Source organism: Lacerta agilis, chromosome 6 (assembly GCF_009819535.1).
Source record: "Lacerta agilis isolate rLacAgi1 chromosome 6, rLacAgi1.pri, whole genome shotgun sequence".
Lineage (NCBI taxonomy): Eukaryota > Metazoa > Chordata > Lepidosauria > Squamata > Lacertidae > Lacerta > Lacerta agilis.
Window position 1 is genome coordinate 20,500,890 of NC_046317.1, and position 22,962 is coordinate 20,523,851.

General features: G+C 43.3%; 2 protein-coding genes across 8 annotated transcripts in view; one reads left to right on the plus strand and one right to left on the minus strand.

The window, feature by feature from the left end:
* Nucleotides 1-19,463, plus strand: part of LOC117048128 (very-long-chain enoyl-CoA reductase-like) — a 28,739-nt gene extending 9,276 nt beyond the window's left edge. For 2 of the 7 annotated variants that reach the window (XM_033151555.1, XM_033151554.1), the window contains exons 2-12: nucleotides 1,270-1,320; nucleotides 2,114-2,158; nucleotides 3,253-3,356; nucleotides 5,338-5,453; nucleotides 5,575-5,680; nucleotides 10,146-10,218; nucleotides 10,329-10,372; nucleotides 11,079-11,142; nucleotides 12,236-12,324; nucleotides 13,849-13,894; nucleotides 19,005-19,463. In XM_033151555.1, coding sequence (XP_033007446.1) covers nucleotides 1,305-1,320; nucleotides 2,114-2,158; nucleotides 3,253-3,356; nucleotides 5,338-5,453; nucleotides 5,575-5,680; nucleotides 10,146-10,218; nucleotides 10,329-10,372; nucleotides 11,079-11,142; nucleotides 12,236-12,324; nucleotides 13,849-13,894; nucleotides 19,005-19,297 — 996 coding nt within the window. In that variant the 5' untranslated portion in view covers nucleotides 1,270-1,304 and the 3' untranslated portion in view covers nucleotides 19,298-19,463. Of the gene's footprint in view, nucleotides 1-1,269; nucleotides 1,321-1,671; nucleotides 1,724-2,113; nucleotides 2,159-3,252; nucleotides 3,357-5,337; nucleotides 5,454-5,574; nucleotides 5,681-10,145; nucleotides 10,219-10,328; nucleotides 10,373-11,078; nucleotides 11,143-12,235; nucleotides 12,325-13,823; nucleotides 13,895-14,008; nucleotides 14,329-19,004 lie in introns of those variants that run through there. The other 5 variants (XM_033151553.1, XM_033151560.1, XM_033151558.1 and 2 more) reach the window with 5 other exon arrangements.
* Nucleotides 19,464-20,912: 1,449 nt separating this feature from the next.
* Nucleotides 20,913-22,962, minus strand: part of ABCA4 (ATP binding cassette subfamily A member 4) — a 92,903-nt gene continuing 90,853 nt past the window's right edge. The window contains exons 49-50 of the mRNA XM_033151097.1: nucleotides 22,602-22,851; nucleotides 20,913-21,116 (exon numbers count right to left, since the gene is read on the minus strand). Coding sequence (XP_033006988.1) covers nucleotides 20,994-21,116; nucleotides 22,602-22,851 — 373 coding nt within the window. The 3' untranslated portion in view covers nucleotides 20,913-20,993. The remainder of the gene's footprint in view (nucleotides 21,117-22,601; nucleotides 22,852-22,962) is intronic.

Sequence of the window (22,962 nt, forward strand, 5' to 3'; positions counted from 1 at the left end):
AATCAGCGTGTTTTTTACATGAGAAGAATATGTCCTTTTATTTAAAATGCATCTCTGGGTTTTTTGTGGGTCCTGCCTGGTGTTTTTACATGAGTAGAATGTGTGCTTTTATTTAAAATGCATTTCTTTTATATTTGTGGGGCATAGGAATTCGTTCATTTCTCCCCCAAAAAATATAGTCCAGCCCCCAACAAGGTGGACAGTGGACCAGCCCCTTGCTGAAAAACTTTGCTGACCTCTGGACTAGAGAGTCGCTTCCAGCTGTACAGTTCTATGATTCTATAATAATTAGCACTAGCAAGGGCACTGTTACACCAAGTTTGTATATGATTCAAATATGGCTGGAAACAGTGCATAGAATGGATGAATTTCCTTACACCATTTCAGACACTACATTGACACAACATGTGCTTATTTCTTCATCACAGCATGGATAATTTCTAGGGCGGGGCAATATATCAATATATCATGAAAAACCGTTTTCAAGTCCATATTGTGATACCGGTTTCATAGTTTTTGGCCTGGCAATATTCTGTGAATCATGATGTGTGTTAGATAGAGCAGAGCGATAAATTGTCCAAATCTGGTTTCAAGTCCATGTCATGACACTGGTTTCATAATTTTTGACCTGGCAATATATCACAAATCATGGTGTGTGTGTGTGTGTGTGTGTGTGCTATTCAAAAATCACAATGGGGGATGGACGGATGAAGCCAGCCAATGCCTCTACATAGCTCCATCCTTATTTCAGACATTGTGACATATCACTACAGTGGTACCTCGGGTTAAGTATGCTTCAGGTTAAATACGCTTCAGGTTAAGAACTCCGCTTAAGAACAGAAATCGTGCTCTGGTGGCGCAGCGGCAGCAGGAGGTCCCATTAGCTAAAGTGGTCCTTTAGGTTAAGAACGTTTCAGGTTAAGAACGGACCTCCGGAACGAATTAAGTACTTAACCCGAGGTACCACTGTATTTCGCGGTTTTTATCCGGTGGTACATCATGGTGTTGAAAACCAGGTATCTCCAAGACCTAATAATTTCCACTTTGCAGTTAGGTGCCACTCTGTTGTTATCCTACCGTGACTCTATGGATCACAGTTAACATTCTGTGAAGCTAAAAAGCTTATGTACACCCCCTGGTTGCAGAATATGGCTTAGCAACCAGCTTAACAACTGTTAGTCTGATCACTGTTTCCTGTTCACACAGATACAAGAAGCCGTCACGGCGAGATTGTTCTAGCTGATTTATTCACTTGGCATTTTCTCTTAGGTTGAAATCCTTGATTGGAAGACAAAGCAACAATTATGCTTTCTGGAAAAGGTAAATAATCATAACGTTATTACTACAATTTAACCGAATTTTGATTGATCTGTGTGCTTTAGATATATTTTCTTAGTAATTGTTTAAAACATCCTGTTTGAGATGGATCAGCATCATCTCCCTCCATATCATAGCTGTCAAGTTATCCCTTATTTTAAGGGAAATTCCATTATGCCAAATAGGCTTCCTTGTGAGAAAAGGTAAAACTTGACAGCTATGCTCCATATCACAGATAGGGAAGCTCACCCTTCATTTCCTGTTTCCTAAAATGTAAAAAGGAACCGATTAGGTTGAAAAGCCTTTTTTTGAATGCCTGCATGCTTATAGATATATATATTTTTTGTTACCTAGGTTGAGCCAAATGCTACAATAAGTGATATCAGGCTAATGTTCCATAAATTATGTAAGTATATGTATTTTTCAAAGGAATCTATGTTTAAAAAGTGAGGGAAGCTTTCCAGAAATGGTTGAATTATATGTCATTGCATGGAGCCTGGTGCCACTGATATCCTCTATGTCATACAAGCCATGTATATTCTTCTATGTACTTTGAAACAATTCTAGTAAACCTGTACAAAAAGTAGTTATGCTTCCCCCCCCCCCCCCCGGTTGCCCTTCCACCAATTTGGTAATTTGCTCATATTTGTAAATTCAAAAGTTCTCTGTTTGTAGCACAGACACCCCTGCCCCAGTGCTAGGAAACTGAGCGGACTTTCTTCTTCTTCTTCGTCTTCTTCTTCTTCTTCTTCTTCTTCATATTAAAGTTGTGTGATATTTTTTTTTGTCCCTACAGATCCTCAGTGGTATCCCTCAAGGCAGTCTATAAGGCTTGATCCCAGTAAGTATTATATAGTGGAAGTATTATTCTTATTATTTCAGTTAAATACCACTTTTCTTACCTTGGAGCAGTTTATAGTGAAATGCAGAACCCCATTACAACATTGCTGTATCATCCAAAATATGTATTAACGTTAATTGGAAGAGACAGGGGATGCAAGCTGAGAATGTCTCTTGCTGTCTTCTGTCCTTGTTCGGTCCTCTGTGCAAAGTGAGAATGGCAGTGCTGTCAGGCCTTTTCTGGTCTTGGGCTCTTGGGAGATGCCCAATTTTACTACCATCTGCAGCTGGCCTTGGGCGGGACACTGGAGAAGGAGTGGTGGTACAAAACCATGTGTATATAAAACAGTTGTCATGCAACAATTACTGCTACACTTTTTATCTCTTCAGCTATTCAAGCTACTCCAAACAATGTGCTTATGGGAGAGGCCATAGTTCTGTTGCTTTGCACTTCTCAGGATCATTAGTCAACTCTTGACATCCTGTGTTTCGGGTTTTTTGGGGGGTATCGGGACTGGGAAATAACCCTTGCCTGAGCCAGTGGAGAGCTGCTGCATGTGGGGAGTAGTCTGTTGTAGACTAGACAGGTGAGTGGTAGGGCTGATCAGTATATCCCTGTATCTTCCCAAACCAGTTTGAAGTCCATATCATGATACTGGTTCCATAATTTTTGACCTGGCGATATATCACAAATCATGATGTGTGTGTGCGTGCTATGCAAAAATCACAATGTTGGACAAACCATGCTGCCAACCAGTGCCTCTGCATAGCTCCATCCCTATTTCAGATACCGTGATTTATCAGTATATCGTGATGTTTAGCTGGGGATGAACCACAAGGTTGAAAGCTGGATATCGCCTAACCCTGGTCAGTAAGGCTGTATATAGTTCTGATACTCCTCCCCCCCCCCCGCTCCGAGTGAACATGGAATTTAATTGGAGCAATAAGCTGCTTTTCAGCCAAGGCTCATTGCCATAAATGCAAAAGTGTTACTAGGTCAACGGGAAATGCAGGCTTTTTGATTAGGAGTCATATGCTTCATAGCGTTCCTCTTCGGCTGTCAAGCACCTTAACTTTTCCCTCTCTTCTTCTCAGAAGGAAAATCACTGAGGGATGAAGAAGCCCTTCAGCTGCTTCCTGTTGGCACAACCGCTACGCTCTATTTTAAAGATTTAGGGCCCCAAATAGGATGGACAATGGTGAGCTTCAAAGCCTCAGATGTTTTAATAACTGTTTGCCTTAATTAATCCTCCCATCACTTTCTCCTTGTGCCTGTGGTCAAGTCCCCAAATGTTCTTTGGTTTGCCAGCTTAGCACAATTGGCAGGAGTCTCTCCCTGCCCCTGCCATCTTTTTCTTTCTCTCTCATTTGCTCTCCCCTCCTTTTTGTGTGTGTCTGATTTATAAGTGGTGGGGTGAAGAATCCAAGGGGTGGTGAGGAATAGAATTGCCACAAATACTTGGCAGGCAAACACATCGCAAAGCAGCAGCGGTTGCTAGGCAACACGACAAAACACAGCTTGTGGAAGGCAATGGCAATTAGGGGGTGTAGCAAGAAACAACAACACAGGGATCAAGTTTTCCTGAATTAGGGTGAGAGACCCAGAGGCAGGCCAGCTGCCTGTTCCAGTCCTATTGAACAGGACCATCAGCGACAGAACAGTGACCCTGGTCTCTTTTTCCTTTTTTCTGACTGAGCCCCAGTGCCTGCAGAAATTCAACAGGTGAAGTGTTTCTGAGACATAAGGACATAGATATTTTCCCAGTTGACTTCTGTCTGTCACACCCATTCAAGACACACATTGGCCTGATTGGAAAAGCTAGCATGAGAGCTTTTACAAAGGCAAAGCCGGAATCTGTGGGAACAGGAGATAAGGAATTTGTTATCCAAAGCTCCCCCCCCCCCACTGCCCCTGCCCCTGCCCCAATGCCTTCCTGCTTCCCCTTTAATATGCCCTGTTATATTGCTGGTAACTTACAAAGCTGAAAGCAGTAGTTTGAAATGTGAATATTTTAAAAAATAGTATAATTCACACCCAAGTTCTCTACTGCTGGGCATAACTGTTTCTCATCCTCCAAGCTTCTTCTCATTTGGACATTCCTGCACAGATGGAGGCGTCCTTGGCTGGGTTCCAACATAAGCACATGCTGTGAAAGGGGACATGGGGAGAGGGGAAGGGGGGAAGTGAAGGAACTAGCAATGTGTTGGAATCCGTGGCATTAAGAGGAAGTAAGTGGCTCATGCTGAGCCAAATTTAGGACTAGGTGTCTTCTGCCTTTCATCCTGCCAGGATAACCCAAGTTATGCAATCTGTGTGAATTGTACAGTTTGAGTATTTTTGCATCGTTAGTTGTCTTATTCTACTTGCACTTTTTAGAGGAAGGATAAGGCACCAAAGGCTGATGACAACATATTCTGCTCTGGTTTCTGAGTTTTCACCAGAACTTGCAATTCACGTCTTCAGAGACACAAAGGCTGCAGAATTCCTTAAGCAGCAGCTTAGATTACTCACATGCCAAGTTGTGTTCTCAGTCCCCACCCCACCCCACAAAAAATCATGCATGACCTTGTAAGGCTGCCTGACTTTTGGGGGCACTCATCCAGTCCATGCTATATGCCCACTTCAGTGTGGTTTTGCATGGATAGGGATAAAATGTTGGCACAAAACTGTGTGTGTATGAAATAGCAAATGCTTCTTGGACATCCGTACTGATTGGAATAACAGCATACAGTGTTGGCGTAAGGAACCAAACCATGGCCAACGTCTTGACTAAAGCAGCCCCCCCATTTTTTAATTGTTTGCCCCAGGGGCCCACTTGAAAATCTTTTGATGCTCAGGACCCTGTTCCCCCCCCCCCATAAATCCAGACAAAAAGGCCTATTCCTCCCCCCCAAAAAAACAGACAAAATGCCTGCCTCCCTCCAAAACAGACAAAACCAGCTTTATACCCACCCATGAAAAACAACAGACAAGAAAGCAAGACAACAACCTCCCTCAAAACAAGCAACCCTCCCACCAATACACACCTAAATAAAGGGGCAAGGGGCCTTGACAGGTGCCATGTCTGAGGGTGCCCACAGGTGCCATATTATTGGGGACCCCAGTTTCCCTTTCTCTGGCATCCAGTGCTGCTGAGAATTGCCGTGGTAACCACCTAACCACCTCTCTCTTTTTTGCAGGTATTCTTGATAGAATATACGGGCCCATTGTTCATCTATTTTGCGTTTTATTTCCGTATGCCTTTTATCTATGGCCTGGATGACAGGTTTTCCTCGAGCCGGCACCCCGTAGTTAAGTAAGTCGCACTTCTAAGGCCGGAGGATTTAATTCTTGGGTTTGCCGCAACTTTATTCCGAAATGTCTTGCCGTATTTGTGTCTCTAGCTTTCTGAAATGCTTTTATCTTGCTGTTTCTAGCTTGGCATGTATCTGCCATTCTTTCCACTACATCAAAAGGTTGATTGAAACAATATTTGTTCATCGGTTCTCCCATGGGACTATGCCACTGAGGAATATTGTTAAGGTAAATTTGCCACACAATCTACTCACAGCCCTTCTGTAAAATTCAGATCTGGCCGCCACCTTCAGCACGGCAGTAACCAAATCCTTGGCACAGCTTTCGGGGTATGGTGCTGCCTCCTGCCACTCACAGTGTTAACATCGATGTAACCTGTTAACATTAACACTTCACTACTGAAGCTTGTTTTTTTCCACATTACCATTTTTATTTCTTCCATAGTTTTTTCTCCGACTGTTGCTCTATAGCCACTTAATCCCTTCTAACCAAGCGCAAAGGCCCTCCTTGACAGTGTGAGTTAGGTCAGCTCAGTGCTTTGCATAGCAAAGGGCTCTGGGTTCAATCCCCGGCATCTCCAGCTAGGGCTGGGAAATCAGGGGAATCCTCTGCCAGTCCTTGTATACAGTTCTGAGTTAGATGGGCCAATGGCCTGGTGCCATATAAGGCAGCTTCCTATGCTCCTGAGCTTACTTTCGGCTCCATCTGGGAAGTTAGTGGGTTTATTGCAGCAAACAAGCTGGAACTAGGCTTGACACTTGACGTAGGCCTGTTGCTGAAAATAACAACCGCCGTATTGGATTCCTAGGGGCCCAGCTCTTTGGGGGGCCCCAGTAATGTTTTATGGGGGAGCTGGGACCCCCAATGTTCAAAAAAATCAGGGGGCCAAGCATGGAGCTGAGTGTGGCTTCAGTAGTTGACTCCTCTTCCTCCTGCCACTACCACCTGCTATGAGGGGGAAGAAGAGGCCAATCGTGGAGCCCAGTGTGGTGCGATGTGGCTTCAGTGGCCAGTGGCTCGCCTCTTCCTGCTGTGTAAGGGAAAGACAGGGCAAGCAGCCCCAGGCCAGTGGCAGCAGGAGGAAGCATCGGCTGGGCGCTAGAGAGGAGGAGCCACTGGCCATTGAAGCTGTGCTACCGCCATGTTCATCTCCTCCCTCTGGCTCCTCCGTTCTGACGTACGCATGCGCGCCATCAAGACCCTCCATCTCCCTTGCAAGTTGGCGTCTCTGCAGCCATTGATGGGGATGAGAGCAGAAAAACACACTGCATGCTGATGTTATTGCACATTTAAACCTATTTGAAAAATTGTCATGGGACTACTGCGCTGTCCTGTTGTGTCTCCTAGTTCAGCCCCGTTTACTTTCAGGTCACCTTCAATAACCCATAGCGATTGCCACACATAAAGCAGCCACTCTGCCACATTCCTTCCAGCTTTCACTCCTCTCTGTCCCTATATCTCCTACGTCTCTGCAGTGTTGCCAAATGGCCTGAGCCCTTGAGCCTTTCCCTTGCCCATGTTCAGGCTCCCTACACCCCACTCCCTAGGGCTGCTGTTTTCCTTCACAACTTGTTTCCCCAATAGTCTTGTTTTCTCAGTTGCTTCCTTGTTAGTCTTCTCCCACCTGAAAGAGGAGACAGGGCTTTTTTTTGAGAATAAGAAATTTGGACTGCAGCAGTAATTGTCGGTGAACGCTGTACAGTTTGGAAAGTTGTTTTCCTTAATTTTCTTTTTATGTTGGTTATCTCCCACACCCTTTTTACACTTGTGGTAACATCAAGACATGATCTGTGCCTTCCACTGATGTGCTCTGAGGTACCACCCTGTGAAGGAAACGTCTGGTGTTTTCTAGCCCATAGACATGTTCTGCATTTTCTGCTTTTCTCTGTGAACACACTCTGGGTTTAAGCTCTGGTCTATATAGCATGCTAGAGCCAGTCCTCACGTTAAAAGTAAAATAAAATCATGTGGTGTAGCCCTTGGGGAACTGAACCATTCAGCGTGCTTATGGGGGATTGAATTATTTGAATGCTCTCCCAAGCTAAAAACTCCTTCAAGGTGGAAATAAAACACACCTGGGAGAAAGTGTATGTACTACCATTATGTACTACCTTTCCTCATCTAGCGTGGTGCTTTTTAAATTATTATTAAGTGGAGAATATAAAATTTCACCTACAGTGTGAAGTGACACTATATCAAAACGGTTGTTCCTTATGTCTTTATGAGTCCCTCCTTGGCTGAAATCTTTGAATGGTAGGTGCAGAGCGCTTCACAGAAAATCCACCGTGGCTGTCTTATGCTGGAAACAGAGTATTATTAAACAATTCCACCTAGATAGCAAATAAGAATGGTTACACTGTGCATTTGAAATACACTTGGTTAAGCTGTTCTGTCAGGTGGCAATTGAAAAAAACTTGTTTTGCGTGAATGCCTGGCTTGTTGGTGTTTCTAGGCCTGTATCCTTTGCATGGGATGCGGGTGGCGCTGTGGGTTAAACCACAGAGCCTAGGGCTTGCTGATCAGAAGGTTGGCGGTTCGAATCCCCACGATGGGGTGAGCTCCCGTTGCTCGGTCCCAGCTCCTGCCCACTTAGCAGTTCGAAAGCACGTCAAAGTGCAAGTAGATAAATAGGTACTGCTCTGGCGGGAAGGTAAACGGCATTTTCGTGCGCTGCTCTGCATTGCCTACCCTTGGGAGTTTTTTGTCTTGTCACTACATTTTGTTTGATGGTGTGGGCCATGTAGAGAGGCCATGTTTGGAGATGCTGGCATTCCCATAGTGCATATCGCGTGGACGTTGATGTGTCTCTGGTGGCATCCCAATTCCCAAGGCTCTTTTGTTGTAGACTGGTGTTAACATCTGAACTCGGCCATAGAATCAGCAACACATAGTGGCTTGTTCCTACCTGTGCTCATAATTAGTTAAATTTTCTGATAGCTTTAATAAAATATTTTCACTTAAAATATTTTCACCTAGTCCTATATGGTACCCAAGATTTCTGTGATCTTCCCATTCACTTTTTTCTTGGTTTCCATTTAAGGCTATAGACCTCCTTGGATAGGATACAACTTTTAAGAGTGCAGCTCTCTGGCAGAGGTCCCTTTGATGGTGCTTTAAGTGCTTCTAGTAAGCCCTATGCTGAATGACAGCGCATCTGAAGAATAAGTTGGCTAGTGGCAGCTGGCCAGTTATTTTATTACTGCTTTCAATTTCAGGTGAAGTGGAGATCACTTACTCTACAGTCTGTTATTCAGACTGGCTTATGTTATTATGTAGTTCACATTAATTACACCGTTTACCATTCGATCTGGTCCAGTGCGGATACTTATCCTTAAAAAATATTTTTATTCTGTCTTGGAAGAACATCAAGATTCGGTGAGAACAAGCATAGCCACTGATGGCTTGCCTGTACAGTAGCTGCTTTGGTTATTGTCAGGACCTAGTCAAAAAAATCCTTCTATCTTCTTCTAGCATACTCACCTGAGAGATTCTGCAGTGTGGAACCGTCTACATACAGTTATGAAATGCAAAGTGAAGACACGCATAATATTTTTAAACCAGTAGAGGTCCCTAGGAAAAGGGATTGATTGGCTGAATGTTGTCAAATAATGGGCAGGCCCAGGTCTTTTTTTCAGTCAGAACTCGCCAGAACTGAGTTCTGGCACCTCTCAAGTGGGCGCCATTGCCATTATAAGATAACAAGGGAGGTGTTCATGGTGAGTTCCGCCACCTCTTTTTCTTGAAAAATAGCACTGGGCAATGATAACTCCGTTTCCGTATGCTTCCGTGTGTTTCTTAGGCATACATTTTTGTGGGTGTCTCTCCCTCAGGGTAAGAGCAGTGAGAAAGCTTTGTCCCTCCTCTCAACTGTCTTGCTAATTTAGGGATCAATTTTGTGTTTCCTGGACTGAGGGGCTGTAGGATTATGATGACCTCTCTATGGGAGATCCACCTGGACCAATGGTGGAAAGTTAAATGGTAGAGCCAGAAACTGAATTCTTCCAGGGACAGGTCAGGGAAAGGCCTTGGATTTGCCAAAGCTGCTGTTTCCCAGAAAGGGTAAAAAAAAAGAGGTCAGCCCTGGAACTGGTATACCAGTTCCTCACCTATTAGCGTCAACAGGAGAGAATTGAAAGTGCTGCCCTACTCTTGTTCTGGATGGTGCAAACCATATACAGTGGTGCCCCGCTAGACGAAAATAATCCGTTCTACGAATTTTTCCGTCTAGCGGGTATTTCGTCTAGCGAAGCGGCAATGACAGCCGCGCTTTCGCTAGACGAAAAAAAAAGACGAAAAAAATTTGTCTTGCGAGGCAGCCCCATAGACTTTTTCGTCTAGCGGGGCAGCCTCCCGCTAGACGAATGCCTTCGTCTAGCGAGTTTTTCGTCTAGCAAGGCATTCATCTAGCGGGGCACCACTGTACCGGTAATCACTTTAGGATTTCTCTTTTGGCTTGTTCCATAGAACTTAATAAGAACCATTGAGAACGGAGTCATACCTTGCTTAGTCCCTACCTAGGATTTGCTTCTTAGCCACATAAAGGTGTGACAAAGAAATGGAACCTGGGAATTGGTATGGATATGCATCACAAACGTACATGGATTAAATCGTAGCAATAGCCCCGCATAATGTAAAACATTAACGCAAATATAAATGACTCCCCCCCCCTTTTCCTTTTTTTTATTTTTTACAGAATTGTTTCTATTACTGGGGATTCGCTGCCTGGCTTGCTTATTATATCAACCATCCTCTTTACACACCGCCCTGTAAGTAGCAACATAACACATATTTTACTTTTTATTTTGTTTCAGCATTTCATTAACGGTGCTAATTGAGTGCTAAATTGAACCTTCCGTAACTTGTTTTTGTCTTGCAGCTTATGGACAAAAGCAGGTCAACCTCGCTTTGATCATGTTCCTGGTGAGTAAGTTGCAAATATAAATACTATATTGTAAGAAATTTCCTTTGCTGTACTTTAGATAGTATATGGAATGGGCAAATGCAGATTTACAAATGGCGACTATATTGCTGACTGCAGCTTAAAATGCCGGTTTCAGTAGAGAGGAAGCTCCCTCCCTCCCCTTTGTCTGAATGGGTTTTATAGAATCTGGGATGTGGCAATTACATATAAACTCATTTACCTCGTTCAAGCAAGGGGCAAAGGATTGTAGGAAAATAGATTTATAGAGGTATGGGTGACTTATTTTTGGATTGACAAATTTAAATGATTTAATAATAATTTTAATTTAGTAATTCAAATAATACCATGTGCACCATTTCTTTTGATTTGAAAAATGATTTTTAAAAGAAATGTTGCAACCCCCCCCCCCTTTGGATAATAATAGGTTATAAATACAAAATTAAGTACGCTGATTGAAATGGTGATGAAATCTTCCAATGAATTAAACCACTGATGCCACTTTAAGGGGGAATTTTATAAGGAACACAGTTGGGGGGGGAGCTTTATCCCTCCCCTCCCCAGCTATGATCCTGGTGCTTAGTGTAAGAGTGGGCTAATGAGAACATTGCTGTTGTTTTACTAATCCTCATAATTGTACTTGTTCAGAGCCCTCTTTGTTTCAAGCAGTCTTTGTTTTAATTGCCTTTTATTTCTGTCTCATTGCAGACATGTGAAGCTGGAAACTTTTCTATCCATGTTGCACTTAGTAATTTGAGAAGAGATGGTAAAAGTTGAGTGCTTGGTTTCTATTATTATTGAATTGAGTTAGGGTGAGCTTTCAAAAGTGTAAACTGACCTCCCCCTCAGCATTTCTTTATTTTGGTAAAGATCATTAATACTTCCGCAAACCTTGGGGTTCCTCCAAGCCTGCTGATACCTACCAGTCGATGCTGTTTTGGTTACAAAAGGATTTGCATTGCAGAATTAGTTTATATTAATATACAGTGGTTCCTCTGGTTACAAACTTTAATTTGTTCTGGAGGTCCGTTCCTAACCTGAAACCGTTCTTAACTTGAGGTACCACTTTAGCTAATGGGGCCTCCCACTGCCGCCGCGTGATTTCTGTTCTCAGCCTGAGGTAAAGTTCTTAACCCAAGGTACTACTTCGGGGTTAGTGGAGTCTGTAACCTGAAGTGTTTGTAACCCGAGGTACCACTGTATTGGATTAAAGCTACAATTATTCTGGGCAGACAGTCCACTACAGAAACTTCCTAGAGGTAGTCAGTCAGCATAGGTTATTGGCTAATGACATTGCCATTTTAGAGAAAAGATTTCCAAATATTGCAAGGCAAGGAAGGAGGAAACAAGACTTCTTCTCTAAACTGTCTAGTCTTATAGAGAGCGAAAAAGGATTCCTAGCTTAGCTCATGATAGAATGGTCCTTTTCATCCCATCCCACAGCTGATCATTCTATAATCCAGAGAAGGACAGACTTCAGACTTGCAGGAGCTACTTTGGGTTTTACCAGAACCCTATATCTACCAGCGTGGTGTAGTGGTTAAGAGTGGTAGGCTTGTAATCTGGAGAGCTGGGTTCGCTTCCCCACTCCTCCACATGTAGCTGCTGGGTGACCTTGGGCCAGTCACACTTCTCTGAAGTCTCTCAGCCCCACTCACCTCACAGAGTGTTTGTTGTGGGGGAGGAAGGGAAAGGAGATTGTTAGCCGCTTTGAGACTCCTTTGGGTAGTGATAAAGTGGGATATCAAATCCAAACTCTTCTACCAATTAGAGCCATGCTGCCAAACCATATACTATAGGGAAAATATGTCTGTATACAGAAAGTACCACTAGTTTACATTTCTGTGGATCTTTTAAATCAATAGGATCCAAGACCAGTAAGATCCCTTATCCGACGAAGAATCCTTTCACATGGCTGTTTTATTTTGTGTCCTGCCCTAACTATACCTATGAGGTATGTATGTTTGACAACTGGAAGGCACGGTAATGTCGAGCTCATGCTTAAAGATTGGTGTAAGATTTTGCTTTTGTAGGGGAGTGTAAAGAAATGTTCAGGATTCTATGGGGGCAGCTTCTGGGATGAGAAACTCAGTAAAATGCATGTATTTTATTACCCCACCTTGGGCACAGAAGCACAGCTGAGTTGCATCTCAAACACATCCTTTACCTTGAGACAGTGTTTAAGCCGCACCTCTCAATGAAACTGACGAAGAAAGGGTAAGATAAAGATAGCTTTTTAAAAAATTGCCCAGTCAGTGAAAGAGCTAAATTGGTCAGATAATGAATTGGAGTATGCCAACAAGAGTATTGCAGGAGGTGGTTTGGAGGTTTATGCAACTATCCAGGCCCTATTACATTTTCGCATTGTGGCAGAGCTGACTCTACCATGAATTAGGCCAGACATAGGCAAACTCGGCCCTCCAGCTGTTTTGGGACTACAACTCCCATCACCCCTGACCACTGGTCCTGTTAGCTAGGGATCATGGGAGTTGTAGTCCCAAAACATCTGGAGGGCAGAGTTTGGCTGTGTGGCATAGCCCACCTTTGCAGTGCTAGCAAAGGGTAGAGAAATTACCAGTTATTTAGCTGCTTGCATTTTTGTGTCTGTGTGTTCTTGGATTTTGTGTTGGACATCAAAATATTCTGAGCTCTGTCTCTACGTCATACTGAATACCAAATTCCCAAACTTTTTTTTTAAACTTGAGAAGAATGTAAAAAAGTGTTGGGGGCAGCTTCTGAGGCCACTTCCAGATTATTAAGCATTCGTCCTCATTGTTTGTGGAGAGATTGTATGACATCATATCAAACCATTGTTATCCCTCTGTTTCCTTAACACAAAGTCGTCTTTAAAAAAAAAAACTTTTTTGTACATGAGTATCTAATTCACTTAAAATGTACAACCTGAATTTGCCCATGTGCGATTGAATCCCACCCGCAAAATAGTGACTCCCTGGAAAATGCCCCAAACTGGGAAAATTATTAGGAAGAAAAATATGAGCACAAAGACTTGGTTAGGATAGGGGTACAGCTGTATAGGCCATAGGTTTGGAGGCGAGTGAGTGGCTAACTGGTTTCATTTTTGACTGACCAGGTTTGCAGGTGTTTGAGACGTGACACTTGCATTCACTGCCTCTATTCTGTCTCAACAGAAACTAAACGCAGTGTTCTAGAATTCTAGACTCATAATTTTATTTTATTTTCCAAAATTGAAGTTTGTATGTGTTTAGGTCTGTCGAGGTTGCAAAAACAACACTACAAGGGAGCTGTGCTTTTGTGGATTCTGGTCCAAATATCCAAATGGCTCCAGTTACTTATCTGGTTGTGTGCATGATTGTATTTCAGTTGTTTTATTACTAAGGTTTTTACAAGTTGATATTAAAAAGAGATGCATTTTGTATGTACTTTTTAAAAAGCGGGCTAGGTTGTTTTAGCAGTTTTCATCGTGTGAAATAGTTTTGCATTTTCTTCACCATTACAGCTGGGGACATGGATTGGTTTTACTATCATGACTCAATGCGTTCCAGGTGAATAAGATACTTCGTTTGAAAATTTTGGGCTAATATTCCAGCTACAGTATTTCATAAATGTTGACCTCTCTCTCTTTCTTTCTCTCTCTTCTCTCTTTCTTTCTCTTGCAGTGGGACTCTTCACCTTTCTTTGTTTCATTCAGATGTCAGTCTGGGCAAAAGATAAACACTGCACCTATATACGAGAGTTTAAGGATTATCCTAGTCTTAGAATGTCTATCATTCCTTTCTTACTGTAAGAACAAGGTTGTTGGGTTTTTTAAATTAAATTACCAGAAACAAAGTGGATGAGGCTGTATAGACACAACCACAGGCAAAGAAAATAAGTTACGGTATGAAGATAATTTAGGCAAGGTTTCCCAGCAGCATGCAGAAATTACTATCTAGTGTGGAATTCCATGCGCTCAAAAGCTACATAGTGGGGTAGGAGAGCGGGGGGGACGGGACGGGACTTTCACATCTGGCAACCAATGCGCCCCTTTGGTTTCAGATAGTACATGGGTAGTACATCTACTCTTCAGGTAAGCCCAGTCTTTCTATTTACTACAGTGGACAATAAAGTAACAATAGACAATAGAGACTGAGAAGCCACCATTCCAGTGCTTTGTGATCCATTCTTTCATGGCCACGTCCAGCTGTGGCCACTTTGCAGCATTTCCACGAAAAGTATGCTTGCTTTTATCTGCTTTTTGCAGCTGATCCTCCTGTTTCTTCCACTCTCATCGTTTTTTCAGTTGGAGGTGGCCCAAAATGTCTCTCCGCTGCTCTATTTCCATGCTCCTTAGCATATTTTACTACCTCTAGTTTAAAAGGAATCTTATATGCTATTTTCTGCAAGAAAATACAGCGATATTATATTATAGCATTTGCATCATTTTGCTTTCTTAGAGGCCTAGGTGCCTTCCCCAGAGGCCTAGAACTCCTAGAGGCCTAGGTGCCTCCCTCCCATTAAAGTACCCTAATTGAGAGAGCTATCCCCCCCCCATGTTGATGGGCATGTGAGGTTGGGCTTACCTGCCCCCCCCATATTTGATTAAAGTTGGAAGAGGGAGGGGAAGGGAATGTACAACTGGAAAGTGCCCGTGTGGTGGTGGTGGTGTGTGTTCGGTGTCGGGGCTTATTACAGGGCGACTCCTCTCCTCCGCCTTCCCTCGCTCCTTTCCTTTTCCCCTCAGGTGGGCTCGTGACGCCGCCAGCCAGGAAGTTTTACTTGAGGAGAGGAGGCGGGGGGGGGGTGGAGGGGCAAAGGAGACAGTTCCTGAGACAGAGGAAGGGTGTCGCACAGCTGACGGGCACAACACCCTCCTCCCTGAGGTGGTGATGCTGGTCCTGCTGCCGCCACCTCTCACCACATTCAGCAAGAGGCAGTGGGCAGCGTCGGCGGTGGGACCAGTGGGCTGAAAGGGCTCATTTTGGGCCACTGGTCCCACTGCTGCTGCCTCTCGCCGCGTTCAGCGAGAGGCGGGGGGCAGCCTCGGCGGTGGGTCCAGCCCTTTTGGGCCGCTGGACCCACCCCCCACTCCATAAGACGCACAGACATTTCCCCTTAGTTTTTAGGAGGGGAAAATGCGTCTTATGGAGTGAAAAATACGGTATCCAATCCAGTGGCTTCGTCGTCCACTGTAGTAAATACATTACTTCTGGTAAATAGCCACCATAGCTCATTGTGTTCCGGGCTTTTTAGACTTGTCTACCCATGTACTATATGGAACCAAAAGGGCACATTGGTTGCCAAATGTGAAATATATTGGCATTATTTTCAGCATTCCTACTCCGCTAACATCTCCCATGTATTTTTAAAATTTGTGGGATTCAATATTGGTTTTATCTTCTCCCCCAATCCCCATGACAAAGCTATATTTAGCCATCTCACCCCTTGCTTTTTCCTTTAGGACTAATTGCAGTCGTTTACAGTCATCAACAGGTTTTCCGCACCCATCAGCCAATCACCCATTCCCACCACCCTTCTGAGTAATACCCCTCCTCTCTCACTATATATAAGGGTCTGGTGACTTCTATTTCAGTGTATCTGAAGAAGTGTGCATACACACGAAAGCTCATACCAAGAACAAACTTAGTTGGTCTCTAAGGTGCTACTGGAAGGAATTTTTTATTTTGTTTTGACTATGGCAGACCAACACGGCTATCTACCTGTAATCCCCATGTTGTCATCTTTAGCCATGAAGTGTTCAGAGATAGCTGTTTAGCAAAGGTATTATCCACTGTTGCCAAAAGAATATGCTTTCTGTAAAAGTCTGGGGTAGGCCCTGTGGCAAAAAGGAAACATGAGAATTTGGTGTGAAACAGTCTGGAATCCACAAACCGAAATGTTCTGAGGGAGGGCACTTCTGGATGATTAAATTTATTGAACGTTCATCCTGATTTGTTTCCAGGGATGTTAGATGATGTTGCAGCAAAGCAATTATTATTGTTATCCCACTCGTTCTGGTGCGTTTCTCTTCACTTTCCTTATTGCAAAAAAGTCTGACATTGGGAGAAAGTGGGGTTGTTGTGAAACAACTCCAAATCAGCTCTAATTGTGCAACCTGATTTCCCCATTATGTGATTGAATCCAACCTGAAATAGCAACAGCCTGGAACTGCCCAATCTCTGTACTAATTGTGCTTCAAAGCTGAGGCATAGAAAGTGATGTGGGCGGCTTCAAATCAAGCATTTGCTGTGGGAAATACTTTTACAATGTGAATGAAAGTGGTACACATAGAGAGAGCATTGGGAATGAGAACAACATAGTTTATATGTTCAGAATAATCATTTGAAACAGACCTGTTGGGAATGAACCATTTCAGACTGCAAGGTGAGAGTTGCCTATTGGAATGTTTCCATTGCAAGAAACTCCCAGATTTATATAAAACTTGAACATGAAGGAAAAAGGGTTCTTGTGTGTCTCTTGCCCTATTTAGCATGTTCTTGTTGTCTTAATGGATGGCTGATAGTTGTAGTTTGTATTAGATTTTAATATTTGGGGCTTGATGCTATGTTTTGGATCAGCTGTTTTTTATTAATTAATTGTGGTTATTTTTGTATTGGTTTTTATTTAGTAAGTTGACTTGACAGGGTTTTAACCTTAAAAGTGGTCCAGAAATATTTTCAATTATTACATTCAGGGTGTCCTGTCAGATGGAAAAGCATTCAAACGTTCACCACGATGCAGTCTGAAGTGATGCAATACCAAGGCCATATCATGTGATTATTCTACTTGCATTTCTCATTCTTGGAAAACACTTCATGCTATACTCTGGTGCATGCTTACTTGAGAGTAGAGATAGCAAATCTGTCAGTCTTGGTTCTGTGTTTCTCATGATTGTAGTCTTAAATTCAGTCTTCCACATTTATGCAGCATTTTGTGAATTTTCTGTTAGAAAATATCTTCCTGAAAGTTCTTCAGCATTTTAATATGAATTTCTGCTAGAAAACACATTTTTGTATGCCGTTTTGACTAATGCACATATTTTTGCAAGCAGTGTCTCCTTAATATAATGCATTTTTAATGTTATTTTCACTGATATTCATTTTTATGTACACTTTTAACTACTATATGCATTTTTGTAAACATTGGTTGGTTGGAGAATTGCAAAATTTGGATACGTGTAAATTTCTAAGGGTGGCTATGTTCTGGTTCTCATAGTTTTGGAAAGCGTAAATTTGGCTTCAAATGCAGAGAATTGAATTCGCCCCCATTGTTATATCAGAGTAGGTTCAAGGATGTTTCCTTTCAAGTAGACATACATAGGAGTGGGTTGCCCATGTACTTGCAAACATAAGTAGAACAATTGGTACTTAACCTGAAGAGTAGATTTGTGTTGCCAGGACAGGACCACTGGTTGGGCTATGGCTTTGCCCCTTTGATAAAGGAAGGAGTGAAAATTTAGGAAGTAGGTGGCTCCTTCGTCCTCAGTATTGCAGACTCACTAAGCACAGGTAGTCCATGGAGTCTCATCAGTTAATAAAGCCAAATTGCTATGGAACAAGAACTTTTCCTAACTGTCTGAACTATTAAACAGTGTTGCAGGCCATTATAGGGTGGGGCGCCAATGGTCTCACGCTGGCAACACAAATCTACTATTCAGGTATGTACCAATTGTACTATTTCCTTTTGCCAGCATGACACCCACTGGTTGGGACAGGGACATACCAAAGTTCTCCCAACTAGGATGGGTACCACTGCAAAGAAAACACTGTGGGGAGGCCTGTTGGAGGACCCTCTGGCCAATGGCGGTGTCAGCTGACACCCTCTTGTCTTACAGTGTATGGTAAAGGTACTGGGAGATGCTCAGGTGGCTGCCCTGCAGATTTCCAGTAGGAAGGCATTTGTGAAGGATGCCACCAGGACGTCCGCTGCCCTGGTAGAATGTGCTGTCAGTTTGGCAGGGACAGGTAGCCTTTGCGCCTCATATGCCGTGATAATGCAGGTGCAAATCCACCAGGATAGTGTGTTTGGGGTGACTTTTCTACTGAACGGTGGATTGATTGCCAAAGCACTTTGGTATGGGCTATATAGACCTTAGGTACCCTGCCTACATCTTAAGGCAGAGCTTTCCAAACTCTGTGTTGCAACACGTTAGTGTGTTGGCTGCAGTGTGTGTGTGTCATGTGAATGCTCCCCTCGCACTTCCCCGGGCTGGAAAGGGAGCAGCGGCCCACTGATTTGCTAGTAAAACTGAATTACTGTGTCGTGAAATGATGCATATCTAAAAAGCGTGTCACCAACGTGAAAAGTTTGGAAAGCTCTGGTCTAAGGAATGCCAGGCCTTTTCAAGAGGGTGGTATAGTTTGGGGGGAAATCTACATAGTATCAGTTCCTGCTGTAGGTGGAGTTTGGAAAGGACGTTAGGCAGGGAGGATGGAACAGTACAGAGGATGACTTTGTCTTTGTGGAAAATGCAGGGGTGTTGGACGACCAATAGGGTGTTAAGTTCAGGTACTCTGCAGGCAGAGGTGACAGCCACCAGGAATAAGACCTTGAATGATAATGTGCAGAGTGGTAGCTCTTTACTGGTGGCTCCAGAGAAAGCCTGTGGGGAGTACAAAAGGTAGCAGGAAAGGGAAAAGCTATTTTTAAAAAGTTGTTTTAAATTTGAAAATGAAGGTAAGCAGATGAAGAATAAAGTATATCCGAAGAGAAAAGGAAGAAAGTGTCAAGAGAAAAAAGGAGTAAAATCATGGGAGCCCAAGGAAACTGTGACTATCTTCATCAAAGGTAGGGACGAAAACTTCCTAAATCTCCATCCCTGTCTTCGTCAAAGGGTCATAGTCCAACCAGTGGTCCCATACTGCCAAAAGGAAACATGGAGGTTGGTTCTCAAGTTACTCTTCACATATATCAGAATACAAGGAAATGTGGAAAATATTTTTCCATATTGTGTGTTCAATGCATTTTAAGAAGGCTCTGCAAATTAGATCAATAAATGAGTAAGACATTGTTACAAAGTTTTAAGAACTTAATGCTATCAGCAAAGGGACTTTGACTGTTTCTTGATGAAGTTTATTTCTCTAAAAATGTATATAAATTTTTGCAACAATTTGTAAAGAGAATATGCAATAAATTCAAGCGTTTATTTTGAATTCTGTCCAATTAATTATAGCAATAGAAGACACATTGCGACTGGTGAGTGAAGTTTTAATATTTATTTAATACTTAATCTTTTTCAAGTTAAAAAAATGCATCCATGATAAGATAAAAAACCTCGTTTCTTTTCACACAGACAATATGTAAATGTTTGTTATACAGCAAATTACATCCGAGAAATGCAAATCACATTTAATGACTTTCAGGAGCTGCTTCAAGTTTGTTTCTGTATTCAGAGTGACTTGGAAAGCTATGTTGGAATCAAAGCATTGTCCGTCCTGATCCTCAGTACAGGAAATCCTGAGCTAGACCTTCCCAGCAGATAGCAGCCCATCCTCTGCAACTAATTCCATGGTTGAACTGCACTTAATTTTATGTATCACCTAATACTCAACTGAAACTTACTCCTCTAGTCCTGCCATCAGAGCAGCTCTTCATTCTCCTCTTTATGCTAGCCCTTCCAGTATTCGGAGAGAGCTTTTAGGTCTTTGCCTCTTGAGTCACCCATCTCTGGTGTAGTTATTGCTGGAAGTGGCAGTCATTGTGTATATATCACCCAGGACCGGTATGAGAGGCAGAGTGGGATGGCGGTTTCACTCAGCGTTGTATCACTGGTGAAATCGCCACCGCTCCAGAGTCCCTCTGCTACCAGCGGCCAGTGTGCCAAGGGAGAAACAAGCTGCAGCCAGGTGCTGGATGCAGAGGGACTTGGGAGCGGTGGCATTTTCACCAATGATACACCGCTGAGTGAAACCGCCATCCCACTCTGCCTCTCATACTGGTCCTGGGTGATATATACACAATGACTGCCACACAAGGAGCCACTTCCTGGCAGCTACTCTCCAATACCATAACTGAATTAAACAGAAAGCTATTTTTTTTGAAAAGTTTTACCTTCAACAGAGCCCCACAGTGGTTAATAGCACTGAAACATAGAAAACAATGCTAATCTTGAGATTAGAGCAGCTTGAATCGAACCTCAGCTAATGCGACATAAATCCTAAATAAAAAAAAAAGATGTCAAAATCAATAGCACCTTGGGGGGAATCTCTTCTAGGTGGTTTCCTGTTGACTTCACGAAGAGCTGCATGCAACTACAAGCTATGGTTGGGCTAAATCCAAATCTCCACCTGTTAAGATTTTCATGGTGGGGAAAATGGCACAACTGTGAACTCCCCCATTATACCTTTTGATTAGGTTTTAAGTGGGAGTTAAGTAGTATCAAGAGTTGAAAATGAACTGTCAACAGCTGAGGGGAATATTCCAACTTAAAACTAATCTAGTAAAAGTGAGCCAATAATGTAAAGAAGGCCGTGAGAGACCAAATATTTCCTGTTCATCGGTAAAATTTTGTGATCCTGTTGCTGGCAGTGCTGCTGCCAAGTCTAGATTTGACCCAGAGCAATAATGCCACAGAACAGAGACTTTAAATAAACATGTGTGCTTGTTTCTGTTTTGGGCCTGGGCCCCAGCTCTTGTGGAGTTTGCTTCACCTGTTGCAGAACTTCTCTATGCAGTTGTCTTCCGATAGAAAGCAGGGGTCACCTTCACCTCTCTACTAGCTCCTGCTGCACGAGGGTGGAGATGAATTTCCTCATCCTCCATCTGTTGTTTAGCAAAGTTCACAAAAACCTGTGGAAGGTAACCGGGAAATGCATAATCAGAACTGCACTTGATAGAACGAAGTAGGGAAACCCAGAATGTCCGTGACAATATCAAGAACAGAGGTGATTCATGACTCCAATGTTGATCTTGGAAAGATCTCTCCACGTCCCGTCCCGTCCCCCAGATGTTCATCTCATGCATGCAGTTTTCTAGATCAGGACTGGTGGCTAAGACCAGTACCTCTAAGGTCAGGACCCAAGGACCTGTCTATCCTATGGTTACCAGATTTTTTTCTATGAATCTGGGGACACCTTTTTTTGAAGCTGAGTAGCAACAGGGAGTCAGTGGTGGGGATGGTGAGGCAAAAGACCCTGGGCCCAAGCACACATGCATAATGTGTAAGGGTGCAAAGCCCTTCTTTCGCACCCTGTGAAACATAAATGCGCAGTTGTTGTTTTTTTTAAAAAAAAAAACTGGGCAATGGCACACCGCCCATCTGTGACTCCCGAGCCTTCCCCCTTTGTTTTGACAGGTCAGGGGAGGCTTGGGAGTCACGGGCGGGCGGCCGTTGCCCAGAAGGGGCCAGCTTGGTAGTGCGGTTGGCTCTGGCTGGCTTTAGGAGCTGCTCGCTGCCATGGCACAGGAAAAAATGGCAGGCGCCATAGCAGCGAGCAGTTCCTGAAGCCAGCCAGAGCCAACTGCGCTACCAGGCTGGCTCCGGGCTGCTGAGGCTGCCACTGCCATGTTCCCCATGGACAGATTTGCAAATCTGGGGACTGTCCCCAGGAACCAGGGATGTCTGGTAACCCTAGTCTATCCCACATTAACCAATCCAGACCCTGCAGTCACTCCGAGACCCTTCTTTGCACCCCCCAAACAAAGTTAGGAAGATGGCAACACAAGAATTGGTCTTTCCATTGGAAAACAAATAACCTATGGCCAACCAGATGTTGCTTTAGAGCTGGAGTGAAACATAGGGGAAATATGCTCTCCTCTCCTCCAGCTAGAGTCTACTCATGCACAGGCTGACCTGGCAGAAGTCAAGAGGTGGCATGATTGACAAGGCAATTCTCGTACAACGTGTGCACTAATAAGCCTGCTTCTTACTCACAAGAACTTTCAAAAAGTACACTTTAAACACGTGTAAAGGTTTTGTGAGAAATAAATGGATCTTTTAGTTCTACAAAGGAAGAGCCAAGACTTGTGAAGCAAAGGCCATTTTTTTGACAACTGCATCACCTTAGTTAGTATCATTGGTCTGCAAAGCTTGGTTCTACTGAAAATGACTGATCACCATTATCTCCTCTTTAAATCAACACTTTCCTCACTCAATGACACTCTACTTTCAGATGAATGGAATCTGGAAGCACACAGCCTTTTAGAAAGAATTGCCTGTTACTAAAACATACTAGGCATGGGGAGGGGGGGTTCCCTAAGTGGCGAAGGGCTTGCTTTTGTTGAGTTGGGTGTCCGTCCCCGTCCCCCCATTTTCAGAATATATTTTTTTCTTACCTGATCCAGGGTGGTTTGTGTGACAGAGTATTCTTCAATATTCAGGTTGTCCTTGTTGGAGAGAATCAGCCGGAAGATCTTGGCCAGCGAGCAGGCGCATATCTGGTACTGGAGCATGTTATGGTGCTTTTCCCTTTGTATGCTGCCAGGGAAGTTCACTTCTATGAAGTGTTCAGCTAGGCTCAGGTCTGGAGGCAATCCAGGTTTAGAGGCCTTTATTTTCATGCTGATAATGTAGCCGTCTCCGTATCTGTTAAATACCCATGGTATATGAAGTGACGGATTTACTACCCCAGCAAATAATATTCATCTATCAACTACACTAAATTATACTAAATCGATCAATAAACGTAAGAAATGA